This window comes from Oreochromis niloticus, linkage group LG1 (genome assembly GCF_001858045.2).
Source record: "Oreochromis niloticus isolate F11D_XX linkage group LG1, O_niloticus_UMD_NMBU, whole genome shotgun sequence".
Taxonomy (NCBI): domain Eukaryota; kingdom Metazoa; phylum Chordata; class Actinopteri; order Cichliformes; family Cichlidae; genus Oreochromis; species Oreochromis niloticus.
The window spans coordinates 34173421-34190584 of record NC_031965.2 but is presented as its reverse complement, the minus strand read 5'-3'; the positions used below and the strand labels follow the sequence as shown (position 1 = coordinate 34190584).

General features: G+C 39.4%; 1 protein-coding gene across 3 annotated transcripts in view; it reads left to right on the top strand.

The window, feature by feature from the left end:
- mctp2b (multiple C2 domains, transmembrane 2b) overlaps positions 1 to 3417 on the top strand; it is a 42315-nt gene extending 38898 nt beyond the window's left edge. For all 3 annotated transcript variants that reach the window (XM_019360874.2, XM_005447717.3, XM_005447718.3), the window contains 4 exons: positions 372 to 481; positions 742 to 851; positions 1343 to 1440; positions 2435 to 3417. In XM_019360874.2, coding sequence (XP_019216419.1) covers positions 372 to 481; positions 742 to 851; positions 1343 to 1440; positions 2435 to 2482 — 366 coding nt within the window. In that variant the 3' untranslated portion in view covers positions 2483 to 3417. The remainder of the gene's footprint in view (positions 1 to 371; positions 482 to 741; positions 852 to 1342; positions 1441 to 2434) is intronic.
- Positions 3418 to 17164: the final 13747 nt, after the last annotated feature.

Sequence of the window (17164 nt, the reverse complement as noted above, 5' to 3'; positions counted from 1 at the left end):
TGTCAGTCTGTCACAAGCTATTACTGTAGGAATATTTTCAACCGGTGCAAAACCTTTAATTAGAACCATGAAGACGCGGTCCTTCATTTTTAATTAGTACTTAAAACAACACAGTTTACACTATTGCTGTTCATTACCTTTTTTTTATTCACATCTTTGAGAGAGCTTTATATTTTTTGCTAAAAATATTATTGCTCCAAATAAAATTTGCCACATTGGGCAAAAACTGAAGATGCTTCTTATTTCTTTTTTGTTGTTTTTTTTGTTTTTTGTTTTTTGTTTTTTTTACAGTTTTTTCATGACGACTGTGTTGGCTTTGAGTGTTTTCCAAAGCAGATTTTTCTTTGTCTTTTTTTTTCTTGCTGCTTTAGGAGTCCGAGAGGAAAGGGCTCATAGAGAAAATCCACATGGTCCAAGACATCATCCTCACTGTTCAAAACCTTCTCGACGGGATCGCTTGTTTAGGGGAGAGGATTAAAAAGTAAGAGATAACAATGTGTTGTAATTTCAGAGCTGTATCCATTTGATTTTTCCAATTCAGGAATCAGACATGTTTATGACTGACTTTAATTTTGTCATTTTCCAGAAATGTGTTAATAATTGTGCATCATTTATTTTCCATAAATTTTTCTATGTTTTAATATTGCCCTAATAAGTACTGTACTTTATGTTGATTTTCACTTAATTAAGGCAGAACAGAAATCCTTCCTTGACTCTGACTGATGTTTTCTTATTTGTCAGCATGTTCAACTGGACCATGCCGTTCCTGTCAGCCTTGGCTTTGTTGGTGTTCATCACTGCAGCAATTATCACATACTTCATCCCTATACGCTACATAGTTTTAATATGGGGTGAGTTGTAGATGTGGTAATTATTTCAGTTCTTTTGTGTTGATGACAAAAATCTTTTTCCACTATTGTAAGTGTTTGTCATAGAAAAAATCCCCTCCTCTACTTTTATTTTCATCTCTTTTGTTTGAATCTTTCTATTATCCAGCAGCTATGTAAGGTCGAAGGAGTATTTGCTACATATGTTTCTGGCTGTGTCTTTTTAACATTTGCAGCTTATTATGTTAGTGATGTTGACTATGATGTATATCCTATTGTTAAGACTCTTACTGGATAAATTTATTGGCTGAATGACTGGAGTGTAAAGTGGTGTAAGTCTTCCAGCTATAAAAAGTGACAATAACACAACAAAAAAGGCACATACTGGGGATACTCAAAGCAATATTTCTTGGACAGCATGAGTCTCCCCTGCAAGTATTTGTTTGTATGGAAACAAAGAGCACAGCCACAGGAGACTAGTGTTAATGATATGTTGGTGTGAACTTTTGTTTTAGGTATCAATAAATTCACCAAGAAATTACGGAACCCGTACAGCATTGACAACAATGAAGTGCTTGATTTCCTGTCGAGGGTGCCTTCAGATGTGCAGAAGGTAAGCTCCGCTGGATCAGCCGGCCAGGAAGCCCAAAATCCCAGAGCCAGCTAGCTTTGCATCTTACTACAACAACTCCCAGGCATTCTTTACTCTTGTCTGTATAATTAGCTCCATCTGTATAATTATGTAGCCCTGTATAATTTTGGTTGTGTTTTGGTCCCGATACATCCCTGGTGGAGGTCTGCTGCTTAGCAGCTTTGTAACGCAGGCTGTTCCCAGGCTGAGACGGGAGACGCTGCTGCTGCTGGTGTCTCTGTTCGTACTTACCAACACTTCAGCTTCAAAAGCTGTCGTGAGTGTTATGGGGTCCTACTGAATCTTACATTCAGTAAGATTCAAAATGGTTACCTTGCACCTATAAGCTATATAAACATTGTTTTTTAAGTGAGTACTATTCACAAGTTTCTTTTTCATTCCTCCTCTTGCACATGATCTCCGTGCTGACCTCTCCTCTCTTTCTTCCCACTCTCCTTTCTGTCTTCTCTCTCTTTACCCGCCGTTGTCTCTGCTCCTCACAGTCTCTGTCTCTCTAAGCTGTTTGACCCCGTTTGTCTCTTCTTCTTCTACAATCCCCTTGGGCCAATGGGGCGAGTAACGGTGACTCTCCAGTATCTCTGTTTTGTTGTTATTGTGTATGAACGATGACTATAGGTCTCCCTCTCAGTGCTGGTAGTGATAGTACTTTCTTCTTCTCGTTTGCAGTAAAAAATATTACAACAAGTGAAGAAAACACATTTTAATTTTCCTTAATGATGGAAGTATCCTAAACTTTTAAACTAATCTTTTTTTTTGACCACTGTGTACAAAATGATATAACGTTCCATTATCAGAATATCAAAGTACACATCCTGTAATGAACCTTAAGGACTTGCTGCTTTTCACTTCATAAATGGGAAGAATTTAAACTGCTCGCTTCTGTTTAGTGATGTCTGTTGTTGTCTCAGGTACTTTTGTTTGATATTTTAAATTTATAAAATGTGATGATTTCCAGGTTCAGTACAGTGAGCTGAGAGGGAGCAGGAAGAAGAAAGTCTTGTAGAATGTACTGTGGATGGAAGACTGTATGAATACTGGACCCGATGCTGCTGTGTGTGGGATTCCCACCTAAAAACACTTTCAGGAGGATGGAGGAACTGCCTGAGCGCTGCGGTCTCTCACTTGGAGTTTGTTTCAGGTTGTTCAGCAAGCACGAATCCTCATTCACTGCCTCATTCAACCAGCACCTAAACAGCTTTCAGCCAAAGACGTCCTTACTGAGGACTCTGCACAGATTACTTTAAACATTTACTAATGTCTGTGCATTCTATGTACAGTTTACTCTTAAAGATTGATAATTAGAAGCTGCTTTAATTTATATTCTTTGCCTCGGGCTGTGCCATCTGGAAATCAACTGTAATATTGGTTTGTAATATGATGATTATACATGTTTGTCCTGTACATATTTTAATTTACATAACATACTTAAAATCTTTTATGCCATTTAAGAAAAATAATCTTTACATGAACATTACATTTCGAATTAAACATGTTACTTAAAAAAGGTATATTTTTCTGGAAGTGCAAGGTCTCTGGTTTTAAATGCTAGTGATGATTTACAGGCACAATTATTTTAACTTGCACCTTTTTATATGTTTATATAAAGGAATAATGTAAAGTTGGCCACAAATTTTGCATCATATTCCTTTATCTTTAAGCACAGATAAAGTGATATGCTCATACAATGGTGACTAATTTTATTTTTGCATGATATATGGACCTATTTTTACATGCAAGGATATGTGCCTACATTAAGTTTTTAGATTGCTTTCATACATTCTATACAGAGGATGTGCCGACTGTACTCTGTTGTTTTTACTCTTTGCTTGTTAGTGGGGTGGGGCCACTTCTGTACACACTTTATTTATTATTGGCAATCACTGAAGAAGACTTTGTGTCCTTCATTTCTAACAGCAATAAATCTGCACACAAACACTTGGCGGTATGTTATCTGCCTCTCTGTCTCAGCTCTGTGCTGCATCTCTTTGAATTCATCTGCAAGCAGCGTCTATCCTCTCCCTGCTCCCTTGCTGCAGGATTGTGGGCGTCTAACAGCACCGTTTCAGAGCCCCCTCTCTTCATTAGGCTTTCATGAAGCAAGGCAAAGCCGTGCGAGACCTCACCGGCACCCGGGCTCCCCGCTGCGTTGATGGCCCTTGGGCGTCGCCACGAGCAGGAGGACCTGCCTGACCTCCTCTCAGCTGCTGTGACGAGATGCCTGCAGCCAGCATCCTATCAAGCACAGCAGCCAGACAATCCTCCGGTACCGGGCTGCACACGGCTCAGGAGGTGGATTTTAAAACCAGCCACAAGCAACAACAGCCTCACTAATTTAAGGATTGGAGAATTGGAATAGTTAAGATGTTGCTGTTCAGAGTAATACCCTGGGATTTATGGCTTTTAAGTCAGAGCGCGTGGGCTCTCAGTTAGCTGCCTCTTAAATGAGAAATGAGGAAAAATTAGAGGAAACCTGGTCTCAAGTAATACAAGAACAATATTTTTGTATACATTTTTTTTTTTACAAATCTATTTGAGGATTGACCTCATTAGATGCTTAAGATATCACATTTGAGTATAATTGAGTCTTGTTAACATTGTATTGTTTCATTAATAACACTTCCTGTTGACAAATAGCTGCTCAGTGCAATATACATATAATACCTGGACGGTGCTTCACAATATATGCAATAATTTGATGATTTGTCCAACTGTCTGAGGACAGAAGGTGTGGAGACTGTGGCAGGTGATGACCTGTATATCTCTTCATCTAGTTATAATGTTGACTTGGGTATTCAATATTAATAACCTGCTGTCAAGGACACTGGAAGGACATTTCAATTTGACACTTATAGGCTCAGCATGAATATGTATAGGCAGCAAAAGGCTTCAGAATTACCAAGTAAAATCATGGTTCACACGTGGAGACTAATGTGATGTGGCACCTGCATTATGATGAACCACATATACTGTGGCCAGTAGGTCTCGAAAGGCTTGTCATAACTCAATATCGGACCAGAGAACATTCAGCTGTGCCTGTGTGTGGGTGTGTGCAGAGAGGCACGCTGCACGTGAAACTGTGGATGCTCAATATCATCATTAACAGTTTTTATTAGGTCATTATTACTAAATCCAGTATGAACTCTGTGTGCATGTGTGTGTGTAGGTGGGAAAACGATCTAACGGGCAACAGCGCTTAAATGATTCCCAACACTGCACAACACTTTTTGCTTAGCAGGAAGCTGTTTGCACCTTCATTCATAGCAAGCCCGACTGCTTGGCTTGTGTCTCAATTCCTATGTCACCTCCTATGACGTTTTATTTTAACCTCTGGCTGCCGGTGAAAACTCGAGGAATATGTAGGACTGTTTTTTGGGGGGTTTTGTTTTTAAAAGTATGTTAAACGTGTCTACCTCTATGCAGAGATCTTATTGGTTCCAATTAAAACACAGCTCAGATCAATGCAGGTAGTCAGCTACACATCTGTTCATTTTTTCAGCTGTGTCTTCCTGTTTCCAAATATTACCACTCATCACAAGAGATGTATAATTATCACAAAATTGTTCTGATGATGAGAATCATTATCATTACCATCATTGCTGTTGACCTCTTGCCAGCAACTGTTAATCAGCTAATATGTTTTGATAAAGTAGGCTGGCTCGGAATCAGATCAGCACATTGAAACTTGTCGATTTCAGTTAGATAACAATCTCCAGACAGTGTTTCACATTGTCAAAGAAAACAAAGCACCATCTTAGGATTTTGTAGTTTTAAGGGATTTTTAGACACTTTGTTAACGTAAAAATGTTTCTTTTTTTAAAGCCTAGTATATTTCCCATTTATTTGGCTATTATTATTAATATGGCTCTAAATTCATAGTTTGCACTTATGCTCTAGAAATGTCTCTTTACCACTTTCATCAAATATGAATATGACATTTGGTCAAAAATTATAGAAGTCTTATAAAAAGCAAGCACAAAAAGACCAGGGAGTTGCATTTATATAGTAGACCAAAGAGCTCTGTCAGGCGAACCTTGCCAACTGACCCACACACGCATTCATTCACACTCAGCCGTTACTCCAGAATACGCCTCATGTAAGTCTGCTATATTGCATCAAGTGCTTTGATTCCATTAATTGAGGCAATTCTTGGAAGCAGTGGCACTCTGCCTTCTAACATACCTGATATATTTATCACACTACATGTCTAATGTGCCCAAGTTCAACTGAATCATGCATCATCCCACCTCCTTGAGAGGGCCAGGTCATGGGATGCTTAACCAGACCCTGGCAAAGTACACTATTATCACATTTGTCAAACAAAGTGGTCTTTGTGATGCTAAAAAAAATCCTTCTGGCAGTACCTTGAGTTGCAACTTGAGGCTGACTTCTAAAGCAAGTCTTCCAAACCTCACTTGAGTTATTTATTTGCAAGAGCTTTTCTACAGTGTTTGTTGAGATGGTGCCTTTTGAAGCATCTCATGGTTAATTTGTATTGTATTCAGGGTACATTTCATATCAACCAAAAAGTCAGTGTTTTATTTTTTTTTAATATACCGCCAGTATTGTAAAAATCTATTAATTTCCAAGTTTAAGCTCAATTATTTTAACTGTAATAGACAAAAGTTGTGTCATAGGAGACATGAATGAAATGCTACACAATGCTTTACAGTGTTACTCCAAGTAAAATTGAAGTTTAAAAAAAAGGTTAGCTGGAGTCCTTTTTACTGAAAAGGAAACAGCCAGAGTTGGTTACTCAGTCTGTTCATCTAATTCATGTTCTCCAGAGAACCAAGGAAAAAAAGAATCTTCCCATTGAACTTTTTTTGTGATTTACTTCCTCTTTGGAGCTAAAAGAGGCCAACCAAACACATGAGATATCAATGGAAAGCCTAGGATGCTCTCTATTTAGTAGCTCAGATAAGTGAAAAGATATTGACCAAAAACAAATGTCCATCACAGAGGACATAAATGAGTAGGCTGGTTCTCAGGAGGATCTACACTCATGGGATACTTTCTTAGCCACAACTTACCAATACTGTGCTGGAACCCATTTTGCCTTCAGAACTTTTCTTTGTGGCACAGATTCAACAAGGTGCTGGAAACATTCCTGAGATTTTGGTATGATAGCATCACGCAGTTACAGATTTGTCAGCTGTATGTCCATTTTGTGAAGCTTACTCTCCACCGCACCCCAAAGTTGCTCCGTTGGACTGAGATCTGATGACTGTGGAGGACATTTGAGCGCAGTGAATTTACTGGCATGTTCAGGAAACCAGTTTGTGATGATCTTTGCTTTGTGATGTGTTGAGTTGAGTTATCCTGCTGGAAGCTGTCATCAGCAAATAGGTACACTGTGGTCATAAAAGAATGGGCATGGTCAGCAACAGTACTGAACTTCATCAGATCATCTTGACCATGTCTACACTGAATTGCTGCCATATATTTGGGTGACTGAATACTTGCATTAGACAGTTAAATACGACTATGAATGGCACCAGAAAAAATGGGTTCTGTTAAGTGTTTGAACTGTACACAACAATACAGATTTTTGGAAAATCTAGTTCAGATAGCAGTTTAGATACAGTAATCTGTAGCACTGTTGAAGCAAGCCCAATACTTGAAGACTTAAAGGAGCTTTAAGGTGAATTACTGTAGACTCCGTCAGATGAAATCTAACATTTTACAGCATATCCTGCCCACAAGGTCTGAATCAAAAATTCAGAATGTCAGGCACACTGGCAACAAATCTGAAATGTCACGGAAAGATGAAGCATCTAGCAAGTCGTGGGAAATATCTGTGAGTGGCTGAACACAACAAGAAATAATTACCAAAGGGTAAGACTACGAGCAAACAGCCAAAATAAAAGTCAGTTTTTTTCCTGCTGTATGCTATATCGGTCAAATAGTAAGACATATGTGCATTGGTTTTGCATTTAAAAGTGATTTGTCTGCAATTTTTGTTTTTAATTCAACAGATTTTTTTTTTCAGTACACAGTACATGTCCAAAGAACTGCTTTGCAACTCAGCCATCCAAAGAAACAGAATGGAGGTTTCTAACACAACTTCACCCACTCCCAAGGTGAATGGAGAAGAACAAGAGGTCGAAGCTACAGCAGCACTTGCAGAATAGGGAACAGCTTTATTATAATAACCAGTAGGTTTCAGCCTTTTTAAGGCTGTTCTTTACGACAAGTGTTAGTCAAGCCTGAACCTCTTTGACCATCCAAACAAATGCACAAAAAGACGTGTTGTCAGTACCACAGCACTAGGAAGCATTTCGATATAAATGTCATTTTATACAGACACCTTGGCAAGTATTTTAATTTTTTTTTTTTTTTTTTGTTACTTCTCACATTTCTTTTCCTTTGTCAATCAACATTCATTAGTTGTATGTATTAATGAGCATGAGTTTGACCATGCGGATACACCACACTTCTTCTACCACCTCCTGTAGTTTCTACAATCCCACAGGGAGTCTGGGTCCAGGTAAATCACAGGCGCAGTGTGCACTAGCTGCGCTGCTGCCCACAGGCTGTGGCTCGACTGTGATGTCCCGGAGCAGGCCAACATCAAAGACCTTGATCCAAATGAGCCTGGGGCAATGAACAGCTCAGAGCTCTGATTGACAGAGGAGATGCAAAATAGTTTTTGTGAGAACGACACAGTGATGTTATGTTGGCCTTTTGTCTGTATTTGTTGTTGTTTTGTATCAGATACTCACTAAATATATTACAGATTCCCCCCTAAAATTCTGTTAAAATCAGCACTGTCAGGTAAGATACACAGTACACATTGACCCACAGAGAAAAGTTCTGTGCAAGACAGTAGACCTTGTTGTGGCCTCCAAAACATTTGAATTCAATTGAAGCACTTAGAGGCATTTTTGTCTTTGTTGCCATATTTAAATCTGAAGTGTTTATTTTTGTCTATAGCTTTTGCTCCTTTTCAACTGGGAGGATCCATTGATGTTCAGGATGTGTGTGATGCACCTATTCCATTGTGCAATTATTTAAAGTAATTACATCAAAACACATTTGTATTTGAATTTTTTTTTTTTAGCCATAAAAATAAACTTTCAGAAATGCTAAACTCTCAGTAAGACATTAAGATTTCTGTTGTTTTATCTTAAAGATTAAAGGTTGGGTAAAATATTTTTTGTCATAAACAAATCTCAAATAAAAACCAAAAAATGTCTTTTAGTATTTGTGGACTTTCCTGGCCATCATTTAGATGCCAGCACAAAATGCATTTGTTCCTTCTGAGGATGTTAAATTTTAAACCACTAAATAATTTCTTGAAATAGCTGAACACTGGCATTTTTAGTAGTCAGCACTCAAACTATATTGTGCTATACTGTTTATTTATTAAAAGCAATTTTTAGATGTGGATAAACACTCATTTGGTCATGTGATGCAGCACTTAAGTACCAGTTTCTGACCTCCCCAAACAAGGACCCTATTGGTTGTTTGTGCAGCCTGTTATTAAGATCTTTAGTTATGTTTTAAAGTTGGAAAACCTCTTGCAACCATTTGAATCAGTTCATATAAAATGTTTGCTAATATTATCTTTAAAGTAGCCAAAAGGGTATATTTCAACACAACCTAAGATCTATGGCTCCCAGCAGCAAGTGACTATAAAAGTACTCAATGTTGCATTTGATTGTGGCTGCAGCATGGCATTTCACCTATTTAGCCATTACATTTAACAGTTTATCCATTTCAGCAATTTATCCTTTCTTTTGAGGCATTGCAATTGTTTAGAAATTACATTAAGTAAACTATTACAACTCATTTTTTCCTTTTACAACAGTTTTGCAAAGTTTGGGAAGAGAATCAGTCTTCTTAATCAAGTCCTAATTTCTGCTCAGTCACATTAGTTTTTCTTATCCTTATTGTTGTAGAAGCCATCTAGGACACAGATATCATACAGTGAGGCAAGATTATGAGAAAGGTGGTGGATCGGCCCAAAACTACACAGGACGATCTGTCTAGTTTTATGCTGTTGGGACCACAGTCACAAAGAACACCACTTGTAACACACTGCTGTAATGAACTGAAGTCTTGCAAAACCGTGAGGTCCCCCATGCTCAAGAAGTCACATGTATAGCCCAGTCTCCAGACTATAGGAAATCCATGGAAAGAGTTGATGCTTTAAGTTGCCAAGCAGTAGCCAAGAAAGGAGTTTCTGTAAACATTTCAAATCAATTTATAACTTTTGTTTTTATTATATTCTGTCTCTTCTGTCGCCTTGAGTCGATTGATGTTGTAATTTTGTCTTGTATAAATACAGCTGAATTGAATTGTCTCTCACCATTAAAATGAAACTAGCCATAAAAATTAGAGAAAGTTCATTTCTTTGTAAGTGAGCAAACTTATAAAATCAGCAGTGGATCAAATAATTATTTCCCCCACATGCAGCATAGTTGGTGAGGTGAACAACAGCTGAGGCCACATAATTATTTAAGAAGGCCCAAAATTTAAAAGAAACAACCGAGTTTGAAAATGACCAACAAATGGGCAATTAATATCACATTACAACTTTTATGTGAAGCAGAAGTCATCAACCATCTTCCTGGAAGCTATTTTTGGCTAGTTGTATGGCCATGCTGTACCTTTTAATAACAGAAGATGTTCCCAGTGGTTAATGATAATTAAAGTACGAATTATTTCCAGATTTCCTTCAGACGTCTAAATTGTTGCTCAGTATGTCATAAATTCCGTGTAATACTAGAATAGTTATCCAGTAGTTTAAAAAAAAAAAAGTTTAACTGCAGCCTAAGTCTCTTTTAAGATTAAGGATTTTTTGCCCCTTACTGCATTAACTCACCTGTAGTTTCCTCTAAGCTCTAGGAGCTCTAGTTTCTTCCACCATAGTAATTTTGCTAGGTTTGTTCACCTGTTGTTGTGCCCTTGACCACAGCACTGGAGATTTGGTCTCCAGGTATTGCATGCTGCCTGCCCACTGCTCCTTAAGGTCAGCTGAATTTCCCGGAGGAACCCACCCGACTGCACTGGTACACTGTTCAAAGGGTTTAAACAATGAAACCCGAATTTCAAAGTAATCAGCTCTTATATGTTAAAGGTTGCAATTTAACATCAATCAATCCATTTTCTCTTGCTTGTCCAGGTTGTGGGGGGTTGTGGACTAAGCAGAGATGCCAAGATCTCCCCTATCTCTCCCCCACCAATTCTTCAAGCTTAAGAGGATGCTAAGTCATTAACAAAACCTCTCAAGAGGATACTGAGTCATTAACAAAACAGTCAAGAGATATCGTTTCTGTCCATCGATGTGTCGCAGCTTTGACCCAGGGTTTCTTTTTGGTCGGACATGCCTGTTACATGTCTCCTTTGAGATGTCCAGGAAGCATTCCAGATGATGCACAAAACACCTCAACTTGCTCCATTAAATATGAAGGAGAAGTGGCTCTATTCTGAATATGTCCTGAATGACTGAGCTCCTCACCGCATCTAAGGATGGACGGAGGCAGCCTTGAGAGAAGGCTAATGTCTGCCTCTTGTATTCTCAGTCTTATTGTTTTGTCACCACCAGTAAATGTTGTCAGTCTCCCACTCCACCCTCACCCAACCTGTGAATAAAAACACAAGTTACCTCCATCTCTTGGAGCAATATCTCTTCTCCAACCCCAAATTTTGAGGCTGATAATCATACCTTCCACTGCCTCAAACTGAGCTTCAAGCTAACTGAGTGTGAGCTGTAGGTCAGTGCTCACTGAAGCCAGTCTAAGGCATTTACACAATTTATTGACTATAAGAATTCTGTAATCTGTAATCATCAGATTTATCTTATAAATTTAAATCTTGTGAGATTAGAGGTTTTATTTTCATCAAAACAAAATATAAAATTGTTTTAAAGGAATTAATAAATAAAAATTGACAAAAAGATGAACCCTAAACCTAAATTACCACCTACAATATATAGGTGCTAACATTAGCATACTAACACTTGCTTATATTTCATGTAATGGCACTTTGACCCTCAGGATGGAATAATGAGTCACTGTTATTCCTAGTCTTTGCTCAGTCTAAAATGAGAGGAGGAAAATGTGGCACTGCTAGGAGAGTGTATTTTCTTTGCTACAGTGTGATTCTGAGCTGTTGTCAGATGTGTTGAAATGACAGGCAGTCAGTTAATTAAAAAAAAAAATGCAACGATGGCTGAAACTCTCTATATTAAAGGGAACGATGGCCAGGGTGTGTGTTTTCGCCAAACAATACTCTTTTGCAGAACTTACGCTTCCTGGCACACTGCTTAGATCATCACCTTCCCACAGGCCCGGGGCCATGGGCATCAGGTGTAACCAAGGACTGGAAGCCTGGTTCCCACAACAGGCAGAGATTATGCAGCTTCCAGCAGGTCATCACACAGGTAGGTTGTTGGATAATTTGTATTTGGTGATAGTAGAAAGAGACACAAGTTGTTTTGATGTCCCTCTGGCATAAATACAAAAGAAAACTAGGCAAAGAAGCAAACATAAAACTGTCTACAATCCATAGCAACTGCTGCATGCCATTACCAAACAACAGCCACATCAGAGCAGGCTATTGAAAGAAGTGTTTGGGACACAAAGTGCATTATTTTATCTAGTAAAAACATACTTGGCAGATGAATATGTTCCTTTGGCTGGTGAATCAGAAAGTTAATTATTGATAGTGCTCATGATAAGTATTGTTTGAAGCAGCTGCAAAGCATGTTGAGAATTATGATGTTAGGTCTTGGATCTGGCTGTTCTGGCCACTGGGGTCAGGCGTGGGATTGATAAAGTCCTTTTTGTACTGGAAGAATGAGGCTACTTTTCCATAATGCATGATGGAGGATTAATCGTAGGAGTGCTCAGGTTGTTATTAGCCTGTTTGAAGTTGTAGGCCATCCGTGGGTCAGTGTGCGTCCAGTTGATCCTGGCAGTAGTCAGGGTCACTCACAGTCTGCCTTTGCTGAAAGTGTTGGATGATTGCAAGTGGAACTACAGCCCTGACTGCTTTGAGAGGGAGCACCCGTCTGCCTCCCTCACTGCCCAGAGCATAAGAAACATCTGACTCTGTTCTGTTCTCAGTGCTAATACAATCGTAGTTGTTCTGACAGAGACCTAGCAAATCCAGGTTCAGCTGTGGAATGCTTTCCTGCACAGGCAGTTCTATGACCTCCAAGTCATTGCAGCTGGTCTCTTTCAAGCAGATTCTCACAGGAGCTGTTGTTGGTGTGCAGAAATGCTGCCGGTGATGCTAATGGTGTGTGGGACTCTTCTCAGCTTTCCTCCCAGGGAGGATTTGCCTATGAGAGGCCAAGTAGGAGCAGCAGACTGGCAGGGGGAGTCATCTTCTGTCTGCAGGCTAGACTGAAAATTGATGTCTGACTCAGTTCTGTCCAGAGCCTTTCTATTCACCTCTGCAGGTGTATCTACAGAGATTTGGGGTCTGGACTGCAAGGCCAAAATACCCTTCTAAAAGAATAAGCCCAAGAAAAGGCTACTTTTTAAAAGTATCTAATCCCCCAAATGTTTTCTTTTTGTTTCATACTGTTTGAGTTTTCGCTCTTTAACTACACTAACCTTAGCCATTTCATTTTTCCTTGTTTTACAAATGGATTTTTCAGAACCGTTACCAAAAAGTATATGCTCAGATACAATACATGTGACCCAAATACTGTTTCTTCACTCTCTGATGACCTGAGTAATTGAAATCCCCTGTGCGCCTTTTATGACAAGCTGTTAAAGTTGTAGGAAAAGCTGCGTGTCCCTCTGTGAGGATGATAGACGGCTTATTGAAACTCTTGCATATGTAGAAGATGGTAATAGGTTCCTGTGGGAAATGTTGCCGTGCCCGTGCCCAAGACAGCTCTCTAGTCAAAAAATGAATACTAAATTGTATGAAACAGACCAAGTCATTGTACAAACCCTTCATTCCTGCCCCTCAAGTAACATTTATTTACTGATGCATGAATACTAATTTGTTAAGCTTTCTCACTGAGTTCACTTTCTTTTATGGTTGCATCATGGTTTAAACATTTAGGTTTTCTATTTTTTAAGTAATCCATTTTTTGTTTGAAAATGAATGTGGAATGCCAAATAAATGGATTTTGGTCCAGTTTTTTGTCCACATCTCCAGCCCTTAAGAAACTTTTTAAACATAATGAGATCTAGTGATTTATTGGTATTTAATATGTCCTCTTCTTGTCATAAAAATGTGTACCCTAATTTGTTCTATTTAATTATCGCATAAAAACCTACTATACTGCCCTTGAATCCCTGTCTCATATAAAGTGTAAAGATGAATTGTGAAAAGAATGTGTGTTTTCTCTCAAATGCTCCCCCCTCTCAATCTCATCAGCCACCGTGATTAAGGTTTGGCATTGGGGATTGTGCTGTCTTTTTGGAGAGATATTTCAGCTGCATTTCTGACACTCTGAAAGGAGAGGAAGATAAAGGAGGCGTCGGGGAAAAAACTCCTTCCCGTTGTGTGAGTCCTAGAGAGGGCCTTGAACCCTGCCATTCACGCCTTTCTCTCCATCAGCTGAGTCTAATTGCCAGAGAGGACAGGAGACCCCAGGCCTGATCGTTCCTTATCCTCTTTAGCGCTTTCAGGCGAGTGAAAGGCGAGCTTCTGCTTTTGATCTTTTCTCTGATTCGCTTTTTCTTCTCTGTCATCCCTACCATCCTCTCCTCAGGAGTGACACCAACTCCTTTCACTGCCTGCCCCCGTCTCCATCTGCCCAAAATAATGACCAAGGCCCAGGCATTATTAAACAGAGGTGGAGAAGAGAGGTCAGCACCGGGAGAGGGAGAGGGAGGTCTGGAAGGGGACTCCAAACTCCTCTAAGGAGGGGTGCCCCTATTCCAAATCTACTCCGTAGCCTCTCTGTGTTCCCCTAAATTCATCCCTTACAGTTTTCATGGCCTTAGCCTGGAGAAAGCCCATTCTTTAACAGACCACGTACGTGAAGGCTCGTCCTTTCCCAGAGGCGCTGCTACAATAAGACCCCAGGCTGCTTGAGACAATGGGGCCTGTGTGATCTCTCAGCCAGACTCAGGATGAGACGATGCCTTGCTTGCCAGTCCCATGGGAGGGTAGACCCAGTGGTCGTTGTTGACAGCTAATGGACAGCATCTTTCCACTGGCAGGCCCCTCTGCAGACTGTGTCATTTTAAGTTGCTTAATAACAACACTCAGTTTTGACCGACAGAGGAATTCTATCGAGAACTGCAGTTTGTTTGCAGATGAAAATCATTCCCCTCACAAATCTCAAAAGCTAACACTGGGGGGGTGATTGGATGAATGAAGCCAGCAAGCAAAGACGGCATTCAGTGGAGTAAATTCAATATAACTTATGAAAAGAGTACAGAATTGGAATCTCTTCATACAGCAGAACATTGAAATTACAGGCACTCCTTTTTTATCCATAGCAGAGAGATACAGACAGGTGATAATTGTGTCAGACACGCTAAGAGAGAAGATGCAGGACAATACTAGACTTCAGCCATGAAAGACTATGCATAACACCCTGTATCTACACTGATCTTGTGATGTTGTTTTTGGCATTAGTTGAATCCGTTGTAGATACGCTATAATGACTGTCCTCGCTCTGTTAGCTGATGTAGTGGCGTAATAGAGACATAAGTGCCTTTATTTCAACTAAACGTATTTGCTCTTTATACAATTCATACACTTGTCCACATTTCATATTGATTTTGTTTTACAGGCAGTAAACTTTCACAGTGGTCCTGCCTAATTCTAACAAAGGTGTGGACATAGTTGTCCTTGGTTCGATTTTCAGACTACTTATCATTAACACTCAGCGGCGGTGAGGTGAAAAGGACTTATATTAAATCTGAAGGGCAAATTTGTAGCCAAAAAACCCCCAGGCACATTCAAACTTTTCCAGTCGATGTCAGTATGTATAAGCAGAGTGCTTTACTCATTACCCTCGGTAATGTTTGTGGTTACAAGCAATGCCCAGGATATATCAGTGTTTTTATCCATGGCATTAAAAAAACAGGAACATTCTCTTTCTTTATACTGTATCTCTCCTTCATTTCTTTCACGTTTTTTTACACAGGTTATGAAAGTAGGGTATAATTTCAAGCCATAGAACTGTAGCACATCTGTAGTTCGACCTGTGCTGCATGTTGTTGGATTAATGATTCCTGTGTCAAACAAGGGGAAAATGCCTCTCTGCAGAAGTGAGTAATACAATATTTTACTCCAGTAATCACAGAAGTATCACTTGGCAATCTTAAAATCTCCAAATCAGAAGCACCCAGCACATACTAATCATTAATTCTGATACATTTGTGTCATTGCATAGTTGTCAAATCAATGTAGTGGAACAAAAACTACAGCATTTCTCTGTGAATTAGAGTAAAAAGTAGAAATTCACAAAATACAGATACTACTTGAAGACAAAGCTATGTTGGGCTGATGAATTCAAACTATGATGAGCAAGAAATATTTGTTTTTGTTGCAGCTGTACAAAACTTCAAAAATCAGATTTTGTAATATGAATTTCTAGTGAATTCTTCTTTTTAAAAACTGACATTCTGCTTTGCTATACAGCCGAAACAAAAAAAAGAAAAAAGAAAAAAGAAAAAAGGATGGATTAGTGAGAATGAACGTATTTAATTTTAAAAATCATGGCTACACAGTAGATAATACCTTAGCCAGTCAAACCACTACCTACCTCCTGGAAATGCCTTTCAGAGATGTGATAGAGCAGTTTTATCTAAATTACTTTTAAAGGCTGGAGGAAGTAAAATGTTTATACAATGTCTGGTTTTCTGCAATATATTTTCTTTTTTAATTTTCTGCTCATTGTTCCTTTTTTTATGTTAGGCTCAAGCTGGTATGTGTTGGATTCTGGAGTGCTGGAGGAGGAGGAGGAGGAGGAGGAGGAGGAGGAGGAGGAGAGGGAAAAGGGCAGAGTATTAGGTCAGGTTGATAGAGATGTCAGCACTGCTTCAGTAATCTTGTGACGTGCAAGAGAGCGGCAAAAAAAAAAAAAAAAAAAAGCCGGGAGGGAAGGGATCGGGACAGCTGAAAGACCAGCAGCTTGGTGACAGTAGAAGCAGAGACCACCCCAACAACAGCAGCAGGGGAAGCTGGGAGGGGAGGGGAGAGGACGGCTGGGATATGGGGGAGGTGGGTGTAGTGGTGGCGGCAGTGACGGGGGGGTTGGGAGGGTGTGAGGAGTAAAGCCGGGGGGGTTGGATCTTCAGTTACACATCATAGCTGATGGTTAACCCGCCTCCTCTCAGCAGTGTGTTAGAAAGAGAAAGGGTAGTGTGCCAGTTATCAGCACAGTGAAGGATTTAAGCCTTGTCTACCTCATTTAACATCTCTAACAGACTGCACTTATTTACTGTTGTGCCAAATGTAATAAAAGCAAAAGTATGCGCACTAATGGAAAGTCCTTAGGCGATCCTTAAAAATAATGAACATGGATTTCTTGTTTACAGCCTTTCTGGCATTTAATTTACTTATCTATGAATTAAATATATTCTGTAAATACATTTTACAGAGCATACTTATACGCTTAGTTATACACACACTGTTGCCCATTCAATATGCACACGAACAGTCATGTTGTTACCTATGTCATATCCACTCATAAACGTTAAATCTACTTACAATGCCATGTTGTGTATTAGGTTTAAGTGGAGCTTCTGGCGTCCAG